Source organism: Meles meles, chromosome 2 (assembly GCF_922984935.1).
Source record: "Meles meles chromosome 2, mMelMel3.1 paternal haplotype, whole genome shotgun sequence".
NCBI lineage: Eukaryota > Metazoa > Chordata > Mammalia > Carnivora > Mustelidae > Meles > Meles meles.
In genome coordinates, this window is record NC_060067.1 from 193,389,167 (window position 1) to 193,411,635 (window position 22,469).

Here is a 22,469-nt window from a genome sequence, read left to right on the forward strand (position 1 = left end):
CTACTTATACTTTTATATTTGTGTTTTGGAATCAGTACTTTTTAAAAAAGATTTTATTTATTTATTTGACAGAGAGAGAGATAGAGAGATCACAAGTAGGCAGAGAGGCAGGCAGATAGAGGAGAAAGCAGGCTCCCTGCTGAGCAGAGAGCCCAGATGGGGGACTCAATCCCAGGACCCTGAGATATGATCTGAACCGAAGGCAGAGGTTTAACCCACATCTGAGACTTAAACCCTCATAGAGGGGCAGGGTGGGGAGCGGGGCAGGTGGAAGCCATTTGGGGCAGAGAGTCAGCTTGGCTTCATGGAGGATGAAAGTGTGATCAGAGAAAGAGGAAGAGGAACATGACAATAAGGAAGAGAAAAGTAGGCCGGCGCTGGATCTAACCCAGAGGTAGGCGATGGAAAAGAATTTGAATTTTATAAAGAATGGGAAGTGAAATAACTGGATTGGTTTTTACAGTGACTTTTGGCGACCGGAGAATGTCTTGGATGGGGGATGAAGGGTGGGGATGGGGATGTGACTTTAGAGGGGGAGGTTGGAGGGAGCGGACTGCCCGGGAAGGCTGGCTGTTTAGAGAGGTGGCAGGGTCTTGCCCGTGCATTCTGTGCAGGGAGGTGAGGAAAGCCTAGGCTGCCTACTGAGTTTCTAGCTTGAGCATCTAGGTGAATGGTGGATCCCTTCACTGAGATGGAGATCAGAGCGCCAACCGAGGGCGTAATTCAAGAGCTCCGTTCTATATGTTTTAGGTTTGATAGAACTTTGAGGCATCCAAGTGGAGATGCCAAGTACAATGAAGTAACCAGATGTGAAGCTCGGCAAAGAGGACAGAACTAGAGGTATCGACCCGAGAAAGCCGGCAGGTAGGAAGGCAGTAACCTATGGGAATGCTGAGACCGCCCAGGAAGAGGTGAGCTCATACAAGAGAAAAGGGCGCAGGAGCCTGGCCGGAATCTTAAGCAGCAGAGACCGGATAGCAGACCGAAAAAGAACGGTGGCCTATGATGACGTCGACAGGATGTGTGCCGGGTTGGACCAAGCGGCTGTTTTAAATCCAAGTCCATCCATCCCCAGACAGCGCTGACAATCAGCCAGAGCCCACGCAGGGCTGCCGGGTACCAGCCGCCTCAGCCCGGGGTGGGAGAAGCCACCCGCCCCAGCAGGCCCCGCCCCGCCCGATCCTGCCAGGCGCTCCAATCGCTTGCAGAGATCATCGCTGGACCCAGGCGGTTGTGTCGATCTCCGCTCCAACTGGAGACCGGGTCCAAACCATGGCGGAGAAGGCTCAAAAGAGGTGGGTTCGCTGTTTGAAAAAGCCTATTTCTACACTCCGCAGGCGCGGCAAATCTGCTTCTGGTCGCCAGTGGCAGGGACTGAGGTGGTGTCTTCTCCCGGGCGCTCGGCCGGGCTGGTTGTTAAAGCCCAGAGCTGGCGGCCGCTGAGGGAGGAGGCGACGAAGGAGGTGTCAGGGAGGATGGGGAAAGGACGTGGAATCGGTGCTAGGAAGGTTTTTGTTCTTCGGTCCCGTCGCCCTCCTCCGCAACGCGCCGGCGCAGAGAGGGTCTCCGGAGGCGCTGTGAGGGGAGCTTGTCGTCGCCCCCTGCCCCGGCACACAGAGGGACGCCACCGCCCTCCCAAATCCTGCCCGGTTTGGTGCGGCTGCCCACGGTCGGCGGCCTGTAACAGCATCCTGCTCCGGGCGTTCCGAGACCGCCGCGGAAGTGCCGGCCACACCCCAGTCCCCTCCTGTCCAGTCGGGGGCGGTGTGTGTTGGGTCAGCGCGTCACCGTCGCTCGTCCAAAAGGGGGCCGCATCCGGCCCGGAGCTGCGTGGATAAGCTCCTTCGCAAATGCGTGAGGACAGCGACGGGGCTGCTTCTCCAGCAGTCCTCACTGCTGGAAACGGGTGGTGGCAGAGAAGGGCTGGATGGGAGAAGGGCTTACTCCGAAAGCAGCCGCGTTCAGCACCCTCTACTGACTCTTCCTTGAACGGGAAAACCGACAAACCTGATTCTGTCGTAATAAATTAAAATTTAGGGGTTTCTTCTCTTGAGGCAGTTATTTTAGTAGGTTAGGAGGCTAAGGAAAAGGCTTAGCCTTTTAGCAGCCATGTGAGCCCCCCAGCCACATCACTCCGAAGTGCAGTGGAGTCTACACGGAGATGTTTGGACTGTGTTTGAGTTGGTCTAGTCGTGAGTTTAATTATTTTAGGCCTCAGAAGTATGCTGATCGGGACACAAACTCGACCTAGGTCCTTAGGCGTAAAACTGGACAGAGGGACACTTGGGAATCGCCCCTCTCCTCACTTGTCTAGGACAAGTTAAATGTTAGCTAATGCCCTTTTCCTAAAAAAATCATAGTGAGAGGGAGGCTGAGGAAATGGAAACCTGGAAATAAGGTCTAAAACAGGAGGCATTTTAGAAAGCCTGGTTTATTTGACCAGGACCTAATAAAATTGCACCCTCACTCTAAATGAAAAGCATTAGATGAATACCATTTACGAATGGTGATGTATTCAAGACAGCATCATTCTGCTCTCACAGGAAAAATACCCAGGATGTTTGCAGGAAACTTTCAGCTAACAGAAAAGACATGATTGGTTTTCGGATAATGATGCCTCAGGGACCAACTGCTTCAGGAAATTTCTAATCTCTCGTCTTCAGTCTCCTCATCTATAAGATGAGAGGGTTGGGCCATTTCTTCTTTCTGTTCCATGGTACTAAAGTTCTGCATGCACTGGGTAGAAAGGTTGTATTTTTTTTTCTGTGACTTCAGTAAACACATAACCCAGACACATCATTTCTAGAGTTTCATTAACTTGTGCCTTGTAGAAAGTCGATGTCTGTCACAACGATGGAAACAGATGTAGCTGTGTCTGATCTCACAAATATTTCTTGAAGATATAGACTCAGGGATTATCAGTTTGGGTTTGGTATATCTTCTTTTAGAGTTTTAAAAATACTTGGCGGTAGGAGAAAAAATTGTGTATGTCTCCCTTTTTTAATTTTTCCCTATCAGTAGGGAAGTTGGTGTGATTTAAGAAAAATATTTTTGGTGATACTTTGCACTTGTATTAGTGATTATTTAGGGGGATTTTGGAAGGTGAATGATGGAGAGATACGTTAAGGCGTTTGTACCCTACTAACTCTCAGAGCTTTATTTTTGGTCTCCGACTCTCATGAGCTCTATGTTTTCACTTTCTTACTGGGTCTTTCTCTTGAATTTTCTATGGAGCCTCAACCTGAATTAATCTAAAATTTAACAAAATAAATTCATTATTTTCATATCCTTTCTTTTCTAATTTAACAAAATAAGTTCATTATTTTCATATCTTTTCTTTTCTATGTACTGATTACCAAATATCTAGTAAACCATCACTTAATCTGTCGTCGTCTTTTCTTTTCTTTTTTTTTCTTGAAGATCTCCCCCTTGAAACCTATCAGCTTTGTTCTCTGAGGCTGATGCATGGCTTTGGTCCTGAGAATTTCCCTCTGCCCTCACACACTGGGGCCTCTGTTTCTAGAATCTATCTTGTCTGTTGGCTTTTATTTAGCTTAGTACATCCTTTGGGAGCTTCCTAATAAAGAGTACGTAAGAGATCTTTTTTTTTTTTTTTTAAGTAAGTAAGTATGAATGTAAGTATGTATGAAAGTAAATATGAATGAAAGCAAGTATAAATACTTACTTAAGTAAGTACGAAAATGTCTTTATTCTCCTTCCATACTTGATTGCTAGTTTGGCTGGATAGGTAGCTCTAGTTTGAACATAGTTTTTGCTTAGCATTCTGTAGCTATTGTGTTCTGGTTTTCTAGCCTCCAGTATTGCTTTTGAGGACTCTGAAGCCATTCTGATGATTTTAATCCCTCGGTGTGACTTTGTTTTTGTTTTTGGTTTTGGTTTTGTTTTTTTTCTGCAAACTATAAGGATCTTTAGCATGGCATTCAGGAATTTTAAGAGGATGTTACTTGGCATGGGTCCTTTGCATTCGCATCCTTTTAGAGTTGAGATTAATATCCTTTAGTAATGGGAAATTTTCTTGTATTATTCTTAATAGTTTTTTTCTACAAATTCTTTTCTCCTTTCGAGATTTCTTTTTTTTTTTTTTTCTTTTTCTTAGAGAAAGAGAGATAGACAGCACAGTGGGGGAGCAGAGGAAGAGGGAGAGAAGCAGACTCTGCTCAGCTGCAGCCCAGTGCAATGTGGGGCTCTATCCCAGGACCCATGAGATCATGACCTAAGCTGGCCCAGGAGTTGGACACTGAACCAACTGTGCCACCCAGGCACCCCTTGAGGTTTCTTTTATTTGGATTCTCTGATTTTCTCATTTTTTTCTCCTTTCCCACCTCCCCCCCATTTTGTTCTACTGTCTGGAAGAGCTCTTTTTTTAACCTCACTCCTAGTGATTTCAAATTTCGGTCATGTTTTTAATCTCTTGGAGTTCTTTCTTCTTTTATTATTTTTTTAAAAGATTTTATTTATTTATTTGACAGAGAGAGAGATCACAAGTAGTCAGAGAGGCAAGCAGAGGGGGAGGGGGAAGCAGGCTCCCCGCTGAGCAGAGAGACCAATGCAAGACTCAATTCTAGGACCCCGAGATCATGACCTGAGCCAAAGGCAGAAGCTTAACCCACTGAGCCACCCAGGTGCCCCTTGGAGCTCTTTGTTAGACATTGTTCCTTTTTCATAGACTTCTGTCTTGTTTTATGCAGTAATGTCTCTTATTTCTCTGAATATAAGGTTGTTGTTTTTTTTTTTAAGTTTTCTTTTAGTACCTGAATTGTCTGTGTTTCCTCAAACTGTTCTTTTTCCTCTTTGTTTTGCTTTTTTTCCTTTTTAGTTGGAGGCTTTCCTGATTTATCTAATACTCTCTGGCTCTCCGTCCATTATAAAGAATGAGAACAGCTGGAAGGAGGGGGTGCACCTGGGTGGCTCAGTGGGTTAAAGCCTCTGCCTTCAGCTCAGGTCATGATCTCAGGGTCCTGTGATCGAGCCCTGCATCGGGCTTTCTGCTCAGCAGAGAGCCTGGTCCTCCTCTCTTTCTGCCTTCCTCTCTGCCTACTTGTGATCTCTGTCTGTCAAATAAATAAATCTTTAAAAAAATAAAATAAAATAAACAACTGGAAGGGGAGCTGATGGGCTAAACTAAACAACACGGGGGAAGAGGAGCTGGTTGGCTCACTGTTGTTCTGTCATCATTACCTACCTCTGGACCTGATGTCTCAAGTGCAAGGCCACATGGAGGAGCAAACTTTGTCGATAAAAAAGTAGTTTTGAGGGGCGTCTGGGTGGCTCAGTGGGTTGAAGCCTCTGCCTTTGGCTCAGGTCATGATCCCAGGATCCTGGGATCGAGCCCCGCATCGAGCTCTCTGTTCAACAGGGAACCTGCTTCCCTTCTCTCTCTCTGCCTCCCTCTCTGCCTACTTGTGATCTCTGTCTGTCAAATAAATAAATAAAATCTTTAAAAAAAAACAATAGTTTTGGGGAGCCTGGGTGGCTCAGTCATTAAGTGTCTGCCTTCAACTGGGGTCATGATCCCAGGGTCCTGGGATGAAGCCCCTCATTGGCTCCCTGCTTGGCTTGGCGGGAAGCCTGCTTCTCCCTCTCGCACTCCCCCTGCTTGTGTTCCCTCTCTCGCTGTGTCTCTCTCTGTCAAATAAATAAATAAAATCTTTTTTTAAAAAAAAAGAGAGACAGGAAAGAAAGTAGTTTTATCTTGTTTTGTTTTTTTTTTAAGGTTTTATTTATTTATTTATTTGACAGAGATCACAAGTAGGCAGAGAGGCAGACGAGAGAGAGGAAGGGAAGCAGGCTCCCTGCTGGGCAGAGAGTACCAGGCTCTATCCCTGGACCCTGGGATCATGACCTGAGCTGAAGGCAGAGACTTTAATCCACTGAGCTACGCAGGCGCCCCTTGTTTTTTCTTTTTGTTAGGGAGTATATAGTGTTCCAGTTAGTTGATGATTATATTTTATTTCATTACTCCTCCCCTTTTACGATTTCATTATTCTGAACAACATTGCCAATTTTTGCATATATATATTCCTCCTGTTGAATTCTTGATGAAAGAACTCCAGAAATAGATTTCCGAGGTCAAACATTGAGACTGGGTTGATGATTCCTGATGCATACTGATAACAGTATTTTCCAGGAATTGTCCTAATAATTGTCAACAAAGGTGTTCAAATGTCTTAGTTAAATTATAGGTGCATCATCATTTGATTACCATCATAAATAAAAGCAAAAACTCCTCATTACCCTGAACAAACTAATACAAGAAATGGACCAGAATATGATTATACTGACCATTCTAAGTATTCACATTTATTTCATAACACAACCTTTTGTTTCTTTCTTACATTGACTTGTGTCATGTATCAAGCATCCTGAATGTAATATGACACAGAACAGGTATAGACAATGATCTAGAAATACTATAACCAATGTCATTGAATATGACATAATAAGGTTATATATGTGATAGCTGGGTATTTATTTGAAGGTTGAAAGTAAGGAGAAGTGATACTAATGAATAATAATTTTATCCTTGGTTAAAAAGATTGTTGTTGAAGCAATAGAAACTGTGATTTAAAGAACCAAAAAACTGGTCTTGGGCACCTGGGTGGCATAGTGGGTTAGGCACTGGACTCTTGGTTTTGGTTGAGGTCATGATCCTAGGGTTATGAGATCAAGCCCTGCATCTATCTGGCTTAAGGGCAGAATCTGCTTGAGATTTTCTCTCCCTCTGTCCCTCCTCCTGATGTGCGTGCTCTCTCTCTCAAATAAATAAATAAATAAATCTTTAAAAACAATCTTAAAGGGAAACTAAGAAGTCTAAAATTAATTAAATGATACTTAAGAGTTACAAGAAAGTATTTTTAGGTAAAATAAAGTTTAAGTGGGGGAGGGCATATAGGGATCATAATTTGAGGGAGATTTTTTTAAGGAAATAAGGATAAATAAATAATCACCCTGATTATGGAAATGAATCCAGTACCCACTTAGCACCTGGTGTTAAGAAAATTTTATCACTCTCTTTTTTGTTTTGTTTTATTTACATATTGAATAAGCAGTGCATTTGTGGGTTTCAAAATGCAAGCAGTTAAAAAATGGGCATCTAATGAAAAAGTGTCTGTATACCATTGTGTCCCTGCTATCCAGCTCCTCTCTCTGAAGGTGACAAATATTATTAGTACCTTGTCTATTCCTCTGGAGTTGGTTTGGAAATATTCAAGCAAATACACATATTCAGCAGGTACACATTGGTGCAGCTGTATTGGTTGCATCAGTTGTAAATCATGCTCAAAAGTTAGAGAAATTTAATGTGCTAATTACTTTAAATACTTTGTTAGAATGGCAAGCATGTCCTATTTAAGTTCATGTTTCATATAATGAAAATTTACGTTAATCAAGGAGGACAAATACAAAAGCATGAACCTGCCTCACAGTAAAACATTTGGAAAAAAAGAAAACCTGGCAATAACAATTTTTTTAACCAAATAAATGTCCAAAAAAAAGACAAGAAAAAACAAATAGAAATTTCCGTTAGCATTTTTATACTATCTACTTTAAGTTAAAAATAAGCAAATATTTTCATACACGAATATTTCTAGAACTTAAAAAATGCTGATATGAGTGAATCATAATACTCTACATTTATGGTTCTTACTGCTTGAAAAACGTATTTGCTAAAATAAGAAAACAAGTTTTTAGAAAATTTATAAACCAAAGCATTAACATTTTGGTCAAGAAAATTTCAACTGTTTTACATACCAGGTTTTATTAATGTATTTAAAATGCATCATTTGGGGCACCTGGGTGGCTCAGTGAGTTAAGCGACTGCCTTCAGCTCAGGTCATGATCCCAAGGTCCTAGGATCAAGCCCCATGTCGGGCTCCTTACTCAGTAGGAGCCTGCTTCTCCCTCTCCCTCTGCCTGTTTCTCCGCCTGCTGTGCTCACTCTGTTAAATAAATAAATAAAATAAAGTAAAAATAAAACACGTCATTCATGGCTTAGAAAGATAGTTTGATAGGTTTTGTTGGTCTTACGGAGCCAGAACAGGTTAAGGATATTAAACATCATACTGAAAGTCTTAACCAGGGCAATAAGGCAAGAAAAAGAAATAATATGCATATAGACTGGAAAAGAAGTAAAACTGTCCCATTCACAGACAACAAAATTCTTTTTGTGAGAAATCCCAGAGAATCTATGTGAACTGAGTGGGTTTAGCAAGGTTTTAGGAAACAAAGTCAATATACAAAATTATATTTCTTTTTTTCATTTTCTTCTTTTTTTTTTTTAAAGTAGGCTCCACACCTAGCATGGAGTCTAATGGGGAGTTTGAATTCACAATCCTGAGATCAAGACCTGAGCTAAGATCAAGAGTCTAACACTTAACCTACTGAGCCACTCAGGCGCCCCCAAAATTATTGCGTTCCTATATACTTGCAGTGAACAACTAGAAATCAAAATTTTGAAAAATCCAATTAGGATTATAAAGTAAAATTAGCTAACATGGTATTGCTGCTATTTTAGAGAAGCTGAGTGCATATTTAACACTATGAATAATTTCATTACTACTAAGGAAAATACTTAATAAGAACAAGTTACCAAATGATTATCAGTTTAAGGTGGGGGGAGTCATTTGGTACAGTTCTGCATGTCAGCTTATGGCCCAGCCAAGGCAGCATTTAGCTAGATTGAGCTGTGTCAAACAGGATGTCACAGAATATCAAAAAGCATCAGTAAATTATTTGTACGTTAGTAATTTGGGGACAGTTTGCATTCCAACTTATGGCACTCAATAAGCAGTTTTATAACATATATAGTTGAGAATAAACAGGAATCTTTGTAAATTTTAAATCTCTACATTGATTTCTATATTAATATTACCTTGCTGGTTGTTAAATATTTTGAATGTACAGTCTTTTACAAAATTTACAAAATTTATGGTGCATTATGTACCATCCATTTTCTGGCTTTGATCTTTTTTGACTTAATATAGCTTGGAAATCATTCCAAATCTTTACATAAAATATTATTCTTTCTTTTTTATGACTGTGTAATAAACTGTGGTGTACCATAGTTATTAGTATTAATCAGTCCCTACTAATGGATAGTTAGGTGTATTCAGCTTTATCCTATTTGGCAACAAGGCTGGTGTTAAAAGAATCCAAAGCCTCTTTTCTTGAGCGTTTTATTTTTATCATTTTTTAAAAAGATTTATTTATTTTTTGAGAAAGAGAGTGAGCACAGGGAGTGGGGGCAGAGGGAGAGAGAGAATTTCAAGCAGACTCCCCAGTGAGCACAAAGCCTGATAGGGGGCTCAATCCCTGACCCTGAGATTATGGCCTGAGCAGAAATCAAGAGTCAGTCACTTAACTGAGCCACCAAGGCACTCCCTCAACCATTTTAATAAGATATCATTAGTGATTTTAGCCAATCAATAGTATGCCTCCTGAGAATTTTATAATATATTAAATACCCTATTCTCTTACAGTTTTTTAAATCGATTTTTTAAACCTTTTTCTCACTGCAGTGTTAAGATAACGTCTATAACAATATTTTTAAAACGTGCCCATGGTGAATATTACCTTTTTCTTTCTACAGTGTGAAGATTGCTCCTGGAGCAGTTGTGTGTGTAGAAAGTGAAATACGGGGTGATGTAACCATAGGTAAGAAAATAGTTTATTAGTTATTTAGTTAGTTAAATAGTTTATTAATTATTTCTCAAAAATGGATGTAATTTAATTTATTTCAGTGCTTTACAGTTAATTAGGTTTTATATTTTGTCTGTTTCACTGATGTCCTAATTTCATTGACAAAATATATGTATTTTTCCTGTAAATATTAAATATTTCTAATAGAATTAAGTCTGATGGAAACTTTTTTAAGATTTTATTTTTAGGTAATTTCTACACCCAACATGGGGCTCAAAGTCAAAACCCTGAGATCGAGTCTCATGCTCTGCCCACTGAGCCAGCCAGGCTCTCTGATGGACTCTATGTTTAAACTTCTGTCTGATAAACTAATGAGGCAATATAATAAAGTCATTGATTTATTTGAGAAACATCCAAATGTGTACCTGCTGTGTGCCAGGCGTGTGCTAGCACTAGGGACACAGGAGTGAACACAGCAGACAAGGTACTGCTTCATGGAGCTTACATGCTACTGTTAACGAGTGTGGACCATGGAGTCTGACAGACCTGGGTTAACATCCTTGCTCTTTACCTGCCGATTTACTTTAGTAGGCCGCTTAACCTCACTGACCTTCATTTTCCCCATCCGCGTGTAATTGTGTATTTCAGAATTAGGTTCAGCTGCATGTAGTGGTGGCTTTAACTATGCAGAGGTTTATTCTTTTATATAAAGAAATGTAGAGGTGGGCAATTCAAGACTACTTAGTTCATTGTCCAGGGACTCTGGCTTTGTAGGCTAGGATGTGATCCTAAAGCCCCAAGAGTGATCTGGGATAAGAAAAGGGAGGAGTGGAGACAAAAAGGTGTACTCCCAGTTGAGTCAGCTTCCTTTAAATAGTCTTCCTGCAAGTTCCACACAGTCTCTCTTTGTATATACAGTCTCTGCCTTGGATTTAGTGTCATGGACACGTGTAGCTGCCAGGAAGGCTGGGAGATCGTAGTCTGAGCTGTGCTTTGCTTCTCCCCGTCCAATAGGGTTCTGTTACCAGGGAAGAGGAAAGCATGGATATCTAGTGGCAATTAGCAGTTTTTGTGACATGCAAAATAGGAGAGCCTACCTCATAGGTTTTTGAAGGATTCAATAAGAGAATGTTTGTGAAAGTCATTGCCCAAATCCTAACTCTAGCTAATCGCACCATTTAATCTTAACATTGTGTAGCCTTGGTAGAGGTGAGATCCAACACTGAAATCAAATGAACAGTTTAACAGGTGGCATCTTGCTTATGTGGACATGATTAAGTTCTCCCAAACTTATATTTTAGCCACTTACTCTTTTACATATGTTGTCACGGCCTGTCATGCCTTGGAGCTTTACAAACGTGAGTCTGTCCTTACTAGCAGCTGCTCGTTACCAGAGTAGAGCTTTCAGAGAAAAAACATGCCCTGCTCCCTCACACCAACAGGATCTTTAATAGGAAAAAAAAGCTATGAATTTTATTAAGTCTAAACCTCTGGCCAATTTAGGCATCATGTCTTAGAGAGCACGTGACGATTGTGCTGGTATTATGGAACATCGTTGGGAATTTGCCAGGTTGGATTTATGTAATTCTTTTAAGTTGACAGATGATTTTAGAAGATGACCCAGTTTCTGTTCTGTGCTATGTTAACTCTTTGTGAATTCCCAAGCCGCTTGCAAACTTTTTATGAGGAGAAATCATGATGGCTATCGTGTTTATTTGGTGCTCTTCTGCACTATATTTAATCTGATATTTTTATGGTTTTCATCATCGTTTGAGGAATAACCCTCTCATTAGCTCACAAGGTATTCTATAATTAGAATGAAAGTAAGACTAAAATATTGTAGCTAATTACACACATTTTTCCTTTCATTTCTACTTCTTCCCCATTGTAAACTAAGTATACTGTACCTACTATGGAACAGATGCAAAGATGGCATAGACGCCTCTGCTGGCTAAACGTACAAGGTGTATATGTGTGTGTGTGTGTGTGTGTGTGTGTGTGTGTCTGACTTGGAAAAAAAAACTGTTACTTGTAGAAGCTTATGTAGAATAGCAGGAAAACCTTTCTCCTGTGAAAAGGAAGGGTGGGCCACTGGCCACTGCATGGGATTAGAGCATGAGGGTTACCAGGAGTCAGTGCTCGCTTTCTTGTTTCTCCTGTTGTCTTTCACTACTTTATGCTCCTCCCTTTTCTTTATCCTTATGTCAACCAACCCTCCCTAATGTTGAAATTATGTAAGGAAATACAGTGTTTATTTTTTATTTATTTATTTATTTTATTATTTATTTATTTATTTATTTGACAGACAGAGATCACGATTAGGCAGAGGCAGGCAGAGAGAGAGGAAGGGAAGCAGGCTCCCTGTTGAGCAGAGAGCCTGATGCGGGGCTCTATCCCAGGACCCTGGGATCATGACATGAGCCAAAGGCAGAGGCTTCAACCCACTGAGCCACCCAAGAAATACAGTGTTTAAAGCTACTTTCCATATAGGTTTTTCCTTTAGCTAATAGTACACAGCTCTGTGGTTAAGATATAAAATGACAGTTCAATACAGATTTTCATTGATAGATTAATAATGTAAGAAGTGGTCATAATTTTTTAACTAGTGATTTGAAGCTTGTCATAGAATGAATCTAAATTAGTATTTGTTATGCTTATTTTTGACCCAGTTTTTTTAAACAAGAAAATTTGCTAAAATACTTTACAGAAATATCTCAGTTTTTTAAATTAAGGAAAATATTCAGAAGGGATATAGTTACCCATTGTTTAGTCTTTTACAATTCTTCATTTTCATTATGTGTTTCTTATCTTTTTGTTTTGTGTTTCTCATCTTTAATTGTATATATAAGTATGGAAACTTTCTAGAATCGGTATTTATTTTTTTTTTTTTAAAGATTTATTTATTTGACAGAGAGAGATCACAAGTAGGCAGAGAGGCAGGCAGAGAGAGTGAGAGGGAAGCAGGCTCCCTGCCGAGCAGAGAGCCCGATGTGGGACTCGATCCCAGGACCCTGAGATCATGACCTGAGCCGAAGGCAGCGGCTTAAACCACTGAGCCACCCAGGCGCCCCTAGAATCGGTATTTAGAGAGCCATTTCCATAATTTTTTAAAAAGATTTTATTTATTTGTTTGTTAGAGAGAGAGAGCACAAGCAGGCAGAGTGGCAGGCAGAGGCAGAGAGAGAAGCAGGCTCCCCGATGAGGAAGGAGCCCGATGTGGGACTCAATCCCAGGACCCTGGGATCATGACCTGAGCGGAAGGCAGCAGGTTAACCAACTGAGCCACCCAGGCATCCCTATCATTTTTTTTTTTTTTAAGATTTTATTTATTTATTTGACAGACAGAGATCACAAATAGGCAGAGAAGCAGGCAGAGAGAGAGGAGGAAGCAGGCTCCCTGCTGAGCAGAGAGCCCGATGTGGGGCTCGATCCCAGGACCCTGGGATCATGACCTGAGCTGAAGGCAGAGGCTTTAACCCACTGAGCCTCCCATGCGCACCTCATTTTTTTTTTTAAGGATTTTTTTTTTTTTTACTTATTTAAGAGAGAGAAAATGAGTTGGGGGGAGGGGTAGAGGGAGAGTGAGAAGCAGACTCTGCTGAGCAGGCAGCCGGACGTGGGGCTTTATCCCAGGAGCCTAGAATCATGACCCGAGCCCAAGGCAGATGTTTAACCAGCTGAGCCACCCAGGTGCCCCTCCATCATTGTTATATTTGGTATAAGATATCTCTAATCACGGTGCCTGGGTGGCTCAGATAGTTAAATGTCTGACTCCCGATTGCGACTCAGGTTATGACCTCAGGGTTGTGAGACCCAGTCCTGCACTGGGCTCCATGTTGGGTGCCCTGGGCATGGAGACTGCTTAAGATGCTCACTCTCCCTTTCCCTCTTCCTGCTCCCTCCCCAGATAAATATAAATGTAAAACCTTTTGACTTATTAATTCATTTTTCTGATGTAATACATCAGATTAAAAAGTTCCTAGGAGATACGAAGTTAAATCAACTGGGAGAGTAGAGATAAGTTATTTAATTAAAACTTATCTCTCCACCATGGTTGGTTGGTTGGTTGGTTTTCTGATTTATGGCTTTTGTTTATTTATTTATTTATTTATTTATTTATTGTTTTTGCCTAATGTGCCAGAATAAAGTCTTTTTCTCTTATGCTGTGGAGAGGAAGATTTGAACACTTAATAAGCTCTATTTTCTGGGTTAAGTAGCAATAAACTTAAGTGTAGTTGAATTAATGGATTTTTCACAGGATGTTATGCATAACTTTCCATCCCCTACTTGGTTATACTCCTACCAGATTATTCCATTCTGAAATATTTCAGAAGTAATTTTTTCCTTCTCTGTGTTTCAGTGGTGTAGTAGAACTTTAAACCTGATCTTCTGTTCTAGAAAAATCAGGTGTTTGGTTTATCAAAGAAACTAGTCTGAAGCTTTGGAGTATTGTCCTTAAGCAGAAACTCTGTGACTTGAGGTTCTGCTGGAACCTGACCCCTTTCATTAGAGGCTGCTGGGAAACAGACCTTGGGAAAAATAACAGCTCTCTTGTTAATTACAGTGTGGGTAAACAAGGTTTCGTAGTATCAAGCCTGTTTGTAATTAGGCTGCCTTGGATTTTGGGCCATGCATTATTTCCTTAAATTTTGCTTTGAAAGCTGAAAAATATTGCAGAAAGTCACTTCTAAGCACAGTCTGTAGTCGCACCATAGGGTGAAAGTCAGTCTCCTGGTTTTAGGACAGGGCTTGGTTGGGACATTGCAAGTAGGAAGGCAGAACTCCACACAGCATAAAACGCTGAGATGGAAGCCCTATGTCCCACTTACTCTGTCTTTCTGTCCATTAGAGTTCTTAATACAGATCAAAAGCTTCCTTTTGCCTTGGAAATCTTTTTCAATAAGGCAGAACAGTGGCTTTGACTTAAACTTCATCAGATATAAAGCAGTGCTTACAGGTACTTCAACTTATGGGTCAAAAGAATTGTTTTAATTTTCAGAGGAAAAAGCTTGTGGCTTTTTGAACTGTTTATTGACATATGAAAATGTGCACAGAGATTGTTCTGTGGCAAAGACAGACAGGAAAAATGTCCTTTACCAAATGAGGGGAATGGAAATTTGATGCGAGGAATGCCTTTCTGGCTGTGTTGCATCAAGCCCAGCCAACCATTTAGAAAAATAATTCATCAGCCGGTAAGGCAACTCCAACTCTAGACACATTTATCCAAACAAGGAGATAAGCCAAATAGGGTTTCAGCGCATTTGGTAAGAAAATATACAAACTACCCTGCCAGCGAGAGCTCCAAGAAGTTCACAACAACCCTTAAAAAAAAAATCTTTCCATGGTGACAGATTTTATTTTTAAAGCATTTTAACCTCAAGACCCTTACACTTGGTTTGCAATCAGACCCATTCTAGGTAAAAGGGCTTCTCGCATGTGGAAGAGTGTGGAGCAGTCTGTGTTCACATTTGAGTCGGCTGCGGCCGCCGGGGACTTGGAATAGCACTTGGATGCCTGGGCTCTCTGATGCCAGCCACCAGCCCCAAACTGTGCAGAGATGGAGCCCACACTGTGAACCACACACCTGCCCCCAAATGGCCCTTTAGCGAGCCTCCAAACCAAAATCTTAGCAGTCACGTGCCAAAGGACATGTGTACTAACCTCTCTAGTCTCTACCCCAAAAGGCCTAGGACAGGTTTAGGGGAACTGTTCAGTTTATTATCACCCATGACTTTTGCTGTTACTTCACAATTCAAAGTTGGTGTTTGGACCTTTTACGTTCTTTCTGCCCCAAATGCGAGGACTTGTAGTTTGGCGGTGCTGCCACCAGGGGGAGGTGCTGTCTTAAGTGCAGATCTCACCCAAGCTGGTGATGTTGCTTCCTATCTCAGGGCCTTCAGATTTCTAACCAGGAGTTTTCCAGTTTTCTTATTAATAATGATAAAACTTATTAATTATGATGACTTATTAATAATGATAAAAATGGTAATACCAATAATAAAATGCCTGATTAAAATAGCTCAGGCGTTATATTTAAAAATTGTATGAGACATGGAGATCGTGTCTTTGTTTTTTCAAATTTCATTTTTTAAAATTTTTGTTTGTATAATTACCATGTATTATATCATTTTTGAAAGGGAAAAATGGAAATATCACTTGTTTTCAGAGCTACACTTTAGAGGAACTTTTAAAGAAATGCAGGTTTCAGTGATAACCTTGTCATACTAGTCTATTCTCAGGTAGCTCCTCGCAGGTGGACTTGCTGTCAAAAGCTACAGCTTGAGGACCAGCAGAATAGCTAGTGCGGCCGGCTTCTTGTCCAGCAGTGGCAGCCGATCTGCTTTCTATCACAGCGTGATGATCTCTTCCCTTAGATTCTAATGCTAGTGTGGAAAATACTTTTTAAATTTCTTTTACTATTATGCAGTAATATATAAATTTCTCCATGCTGATTTAAAGGAGTTACTACCCTAGTAACCTGAGTAGAGGAGTAAAGTGGACCCCTTTTTTGTCTCTCAGACCAGAAGGAGTTGTTTTGCTTATTATGATAGTTCTGCAAATAGCCTTTGGTGTCAGATAGTGATGAACCTCCCATTTTTAACAATTATGGACCAGACCCTGTGATCTCCCTTTCAGACATTATTTCGTATAACCCACACTTCAACACGATGAAGTAGGTTGCTCCATATCTCATCTTTTTATAGAGGAGAGAACAGGCATTTGAGAGATGAAGCACACAGCCTTTCCATGGTAGAGACCAGGGTGGGGACCTTCCAGATGAGGGGTGGGGTGCTGGCAGGGCTCTAATGACAAAGAGCCTAAAATTGAATGATTTGTCCCTTTTATCACAGAACACTTCATTTTATTTTTAAGATTTTATGTATTTATTTGAGAGAGAGAAAGCAGAGGGAGAAAGAGCACCCCTGGGAGAGGGGCAGGAGAGAGGGGGAAGAGCAGGCTTCCCTGGGAGCAGGGAGCCTGATGTGGACCTCCATCCCAGGACCCTGGATTCCATGACCTGAGACAAAGGCAGAGGCTTAACCGACTGAGCCACCCAGGCACCCCCATCACAGAGCATTTTAAAGTAAAATGCAAATCTGGTATTGTGCAAACTGTAGACTCAAATTGGTTCACACAGCTGGAAGACCTGTAAGAAATTTCTCATTTCAAAGGAATCCGGTGTTTGTTTTAGTATTTTTTTAGCACTTCTCCCCAAAAAGTGGTAACATCTAAATGCCCATCATTAAGGGCTTGGTTAAATAAATTATGGTATGTTAATATGATATGGAATACTATTCAAACACTGAAAAGAATAGCTGGCTAAATGTATTCATATGGGAAAATCACCATGACTTTTCAGGTGAATAAAGCAAATTGCAGAATAATAAGTACTGTTCCTTGATTTAAAAACAAACAAACCATGTGCCTATAATCTGTATTTTTCTACCTTCAAATTCTATTTATTCTTTAACTTTATGATAAAATATATTTTATATACAGTAACATTTACAGGTCTTAAGTATACAGTAGAACTTAAGTCTGGAATAATATACCCCAAACTTTTAAGAATAGTCACTTCTAAGGAATAGGGTTGGATAAAGAGAGGATCTTTCACTTTTTGCTTTGAGTTTTTATAATGGGCACATACTACTTTTATAAATGTGTGTATTTTTTTAACAAAGGAAAAAAAGGCACACATGTCCACTTGAGAACCTTCTCAGAGATCCGAGAAATCCCATCTTCTGTCCTGAATAGAAGTTGCCAGAGAAATTTTACTTTGGCATCTGAGGACTTGGGGAGTGAGAGGTGACAGAAATAGCAAAGCCTCTCTCCTGTTGTTCCTTATCAGACTATGGGTCCTTTGCCTGCACATCCTGTCTCGGGCCCCACCCTCCTTATCAGTCCCCAGCTTGTAGTTGTTAGGGGAAAAATAAAGCTGCACGGAGGTTCCTTCCAGTTCTCTACGCACCAGGAACACTTCAGTTATTTTTAATACATTTGTGTGTGAGTGTGTTAAGTATTTCCAGTTTTCAAGATGAACAAAACAAAGAAGATAGGCAAGCTCCAAAGGGCAAAAGTAGCATGTATTCCTTTTTGTTTCCCCGTGACCTGTAGCACTGTATCACCAGCAGGTAATGACTACGGAATAAATTAATTTACACCGTCCAGTACCTAACTACATGAACAGTGTCCTCTTCCTGACTGCCTCCCACCTTCTGTCAACGCTTCTGCCCACACTCTCCTACTTTCAGAGTTGCATCTGGCTGCTTGTTTACCAGTAGAAATAGCCTTTGGCCTCGGGGTGGGCGGGGCCCGTGCTGCAGGGAGTGGCGAAAGTGAGGTGGTATTTTCTCCTGAGTGGTTTCAGGATCACCAAGCGCTAGGCCCTCAGGAAATTAGGAACCAGGGGAAGGAACGTGTTAGCACTCCAGAATGCCGTCCCTGTTTGAGCAGTGCAGCGTCTCCTCCACGGTGATGGTGAAATGGATGTGGTGAGACCCCATCTTGCTCCCTTCAATTTGAGATGGGAGACATTGCCTCATTTGGCCTATGTCAGAGTCTTAGGACTCCAGTAATCACATTTGTCTCCTTCCACTGTCTCCCTGTAACCTTTTTCAACAAAAGCTCTGCCTCCTTCCAGGGGTTAGGCTTGCTGTAGGGACAGAGACAAAATAACAAAGACAACATTAGTTTACATATTTCCTGTCTCCCATTGCTCCTATATTGCCTTTTAGCCACATAATAAAGAGACGAACTGCAGTACACTTGAATAAGAAAGTGCTTTGTGGGGGCGCCTGGGTGGCTCAGTGGTTTGGGCCGCTGCCTTCAGCTCGGGTCATGGTCTCAGGGTCCTGGGATCGAGTCCCGCATCGGGCTCTCTGCTCGGCGGGGAGCCTGCTTCCCTCTCACTCTCTCTGCCTGCCTCTCTGCCTGCTTGTATCTCTCTCTGTCAAATAAATAAATAAAAAATCTTTAAAAAAAAAAAAAAAAAGAAAGTGCTTTGTGGTTCACTAGCATGAGAAAGCCGTGGCGTGGCGTTGTAAGCAGAGAGCCTCACTTTTAGGAAGGAAAGCAAAACAAGGAAGGGAATTAATTTTTATTGCCAACAATGTGCCAGAATACCGTGTCTAAACATTATCTCATCTAATCCTTACAACCACTCTACGAGACTGGTATTCTCGCCACCCCCATTTCACTGCTGAGATAACAGAGGCTTCCAAACAGCCGCTGAGCCAGGGCTGTCTGGCTCCAGAGCCTGGGCTGTCTCCACTCACCTTGGCTTGAGATCTGGCTGCAACTACTGTTGATAACAGCGAGGAGATAACGTCTGTAATGTGCCTAGTGTGCCTGGCGCATACTTTAGAAAATGTGCCTCCCAATAGCCTTGACACCCCCCCCCCCCCATCTTCTCCTCTCCTATTGGAAGCGTAGCCTCCACCAGTAATTCCGTTTCATAATATTTTTAACAGGACCTAGGACGGTGATCCACCCTAAAGCACGCATTATTGCCGAAGCCGGGCCCATCGTGATTGGTGAAGGTAACCTCATAGAGGAACAGGCGCTTATCATAAATGCGTGAGTATGACTCTTACAGATACTCTGAACAAAGGGGCACAGATTGTGTTTTTATTAATTTCAGCTTATCTGTAGGAATTTTACAACAGACATCTGAAAAGCCTTCTATTTTAGAACTAGAGAAACATTAAGGATCTTTTCAACATGAAAAATTAGTTAATGAGGAAACCAGAGACCAGATAGGTGAAGAGACTTGTCCAAGGTGAGAGAACTCTTCCGTAGCTGACTAGAATCCCCTCCTCTGGGTCTGATGGCCTTCCCTTACATGTCACTACCTCTTCTGTGCGTTAAGCAAACATTTCCTGACTGTTGCGAGCAAGTGCTGTGCTGACCACCCCAAAGAGAGTCTTTTGATTGGATGATTTCTCAGTTCTGGCTGGAATGTTATTACTCATGGCCAGACACATGAATTTAATTCTGTTGTATATTTTCATAAACCTTATGTGGGGGTAGCACCGAGAATTATATTTGAAAATTTGGAGGGTTCTAGAGGCAATTTTTAACTTTGAAGAGTAAAGAAATAATAAAATATTAAACATGTGTATAATCTTACTGAACTAGACTGTAATACCTATGAAGTTTTCATAAGCATTTGTAAAGCTTTCTAGATAAAATTTTGGCAGGAAATTCAAGCTTATACCTAATTTATAGCAACAAATGTATGGAATTTTTAAGAAAGACCTTGGGAAAATATTTAACTGTGATAAAGAGATTGATTTGTCTTAACACTTACTTAGAATTTGGGAGTTTCTACTATATTAAGCAGTTTCTTTTTAAAATCTATTTTGGCACCTTTACTGTAAGTCAGTTGACAACAGCTATATTCTGTAGTAACTCAACTGTCAGAGATAAAGCTCGATTTAAAAAATGGCTTCCTCTTAGACCACAAACATTTTATGTTCCAAATATTTCAAACTACCTAACAGCATAAAATAATTATTTGATGTGACTATCTGTTTGCATTTCACAATCTCGAATGATTATCAAGAATGGAAATTTTTCGACTCATGCCCAATTTTGATTCTAATTTAACAAGCTAAAAATGATAGCCAGCAGCATTTTTACCTTGTCCTGGAAAAGGCCCTCTGGGCTTTGAGCTTTCCTACAATGTCTTTAGGCATCTGCCTTTGGCTTCTTTACATTTCAGTAGTTCTTTTTCAATTCAGAATCAGTTCTTCAGCACAGAGGATAAATAATTCACTTGGATTAAGAAATTACTTATGTAGTTATATATTTTAAGCTTGATGGAGGTAAAATTGAAAGAGTGAACCTGAATTCTAAAACAAGAGAATTGCCTATTGCATTATTGATTTTGATGATTTCTCTCTTCTTTTTATAGTCACCCTGATAATATAACTCCTGATGTGGAAGATCCAGAACCAAAACCTATGATCATTGGCACCAATAATGTGTTTGAAGTTGGCTGTTGTATCCTTTACAATAATTTAAGTAAACTCTTCTTCCCACCTGTCTTTAGCATTCAGATCTGTCCCATAGAAATTGTCATGTTTTAGCTATCAAATATATCACGTATATTATAAGTGTGAGTTCACACACGTACATACATACCTTTAGGTACCATCTTGCTCCTATTGCTACAGCTTGTTGATGGGTAGTAATGACTGAGTAGCAGTAGACACAGAAATAGGAATCCTGGCTTCTAGCCTAATTTAAAAACCACAGCTTGGTCCCTTTGGTTCCTATATGGTTTTGGTTAACAGTATGCTGTCTGATGCAAAGAAATGGTGGATGGGGTTGGAAATATTTCATTCTTTGCCCCCCCCCCCACCTCCCCGGAGTGCTGTCAGTTCTTGTGCTTGATTTTTGTCCTCTAAAAAGATAGTAAAATGTTTTTATGGTATCAGCAAAACATTATGATAGGAAAACTTGGATGAAAAAAATCTAAATGTTTAACAGTAGCAAAATATTTAAATAAATTAAGCTATATGCACAAAATGGATGATCAGGACCATTAAGCAGTCATTTTAAACTATGTTTTTAAAGATTTTAATGGTATGGAATAATGCTTGCTTACAAATTTAATTGAACCAAATAAGTGAACTGTGAGAGTTTTATATAGTTTGATTTTATACAGTTTGATTCCCAGTTATATAAAGGGAATTGTATGTATTTATATAAAGATACATCACACTGTTAGCAGTGTTAGCATTAAGTGATTTGGTGATAACTAATTTTAATTTTCTTAAGACAGTCATGAAAATATGTTACTCATAGAATTGGGGTAAAAGATGCTCATTTCTTTAAAAAATATAGAAGGCGACTGCATCTGCTTAGAGATACTTGTATTTAAAGATTAAAACTTTATTTTCAGACTGCTCTGAGCAAGAAGTTCTGGCCAGACTGGGGCTGCATGGCCCTTCCCATGCCTTTGTCCTCTGCCATGGTGCAGGATAAGGATATAGTGAATTAGGGACACTTGGGTGGCTCAGTGGGGTAAAGTGTCTGCCTTCAGCTCAGGTCATGATCCCCGTGTCCTAGGACGGAGTACTGCATCAGTCCTTGCTCAGCGGGAGCCTGCCTCTCCCCCTGTCTGCTCCTCCCCCTGCTTGTGCTCGCTCTCTGTGACAAATAAAGTCTTTTTTAAAAAAAAAAGGATATAGTGAATTAGTGGAGGGAAAAAAAGATGAACACATTTACAGTGTTTACTTAACTCTGGCTTACAGATTCTCAAGCCATGAAAATGGGAGATAATAATGTCATTGAATCAAAAGGTAAGCTATATTTGGAATTTTTTTTGTGAAAAGTGATTATCTCTTTTCTCTTCATTGTGTCCTGAAAAAACAACCTAAGTAGAAACTATGGCAATGTGGAAGGAGGGTATGGTTGAAAGTGGACTAAAATGTTATGAGACTAATTATTTGCCTTTAAGGAACTTAATAATGTGTTTAATATATTGAACTAAAAATTCAGCTATGGGTCTGCCTGGGGGGCTCAGTTGGTTAAGCATCCGACTCTTGATTTTGGTTCAGATTATGATGTCAGGGTTGTGAAACTGAGCCCCATGTCAGGCTCCTGGCTGGGCGTAGAGCCTGCTTAAGATTCCTTCTCCCTTTCCCTCTGCTCCTCCCTTCCTCCCTTAAAAAAAAAAATCAGCTGTGTACACTTAAATTAGGATTGAATTAAACCATAATTTTCAGATGAAAGATTTGAAAAAGATTTCTGCTAAATACTAATGTCAGTGATAACTTAGTTGATTAATATAATTGCAAAATTAA

The 22,469-nt window shown here is 40.5% G+C and overlaps 1 protein-coding gene across 4 annotated transcripts in view; it reads left to right on the forward strand.

The window, feature by feature from the left end:
• DCTN6 (dynactin subunit 6) overlaps positions 1 to 22,469 on the forward strand; it is a 31,548-nt gene that overhangs the window by 1,572 nt on the left and 7,507 nt on the right. For 3 of the 4 annotated variants that reach the window (XR_006817421.1, XR_006817422.1, XR_006817420.1), the window contains exons 1-5: positions 763 to 1,295; positions 9,608 to 9,672; positions 19,128 to 19,233; positions 20,573 to 20,661; positions 21,918 to 21,965. Coding sequence is in view for 1 of the 4 variants with exons in the window: in XM_045997745.1 (XP_045853701.1) it covers positions 1,273 to 1,295; positions 9,608 to 9,672; positions 19,128 to 19,233; positions 20,573 to 20,661; positions 21,918 to 21,965 (331 nt within the window). In the remaining 3 variants the exon portion in view is untranslated. Of the gene's footprint in view, positions 1 to 750; positions 1,296 to 9,607; positions 9,673 to 19,127; positions 19,234 to 20,572; positions 20,662 to 21,917; positions 21,966 to 22,469 lie in introns of those variants that run through there. The other variant, XM_045997745.1, reaches the window with a different exon arrangement.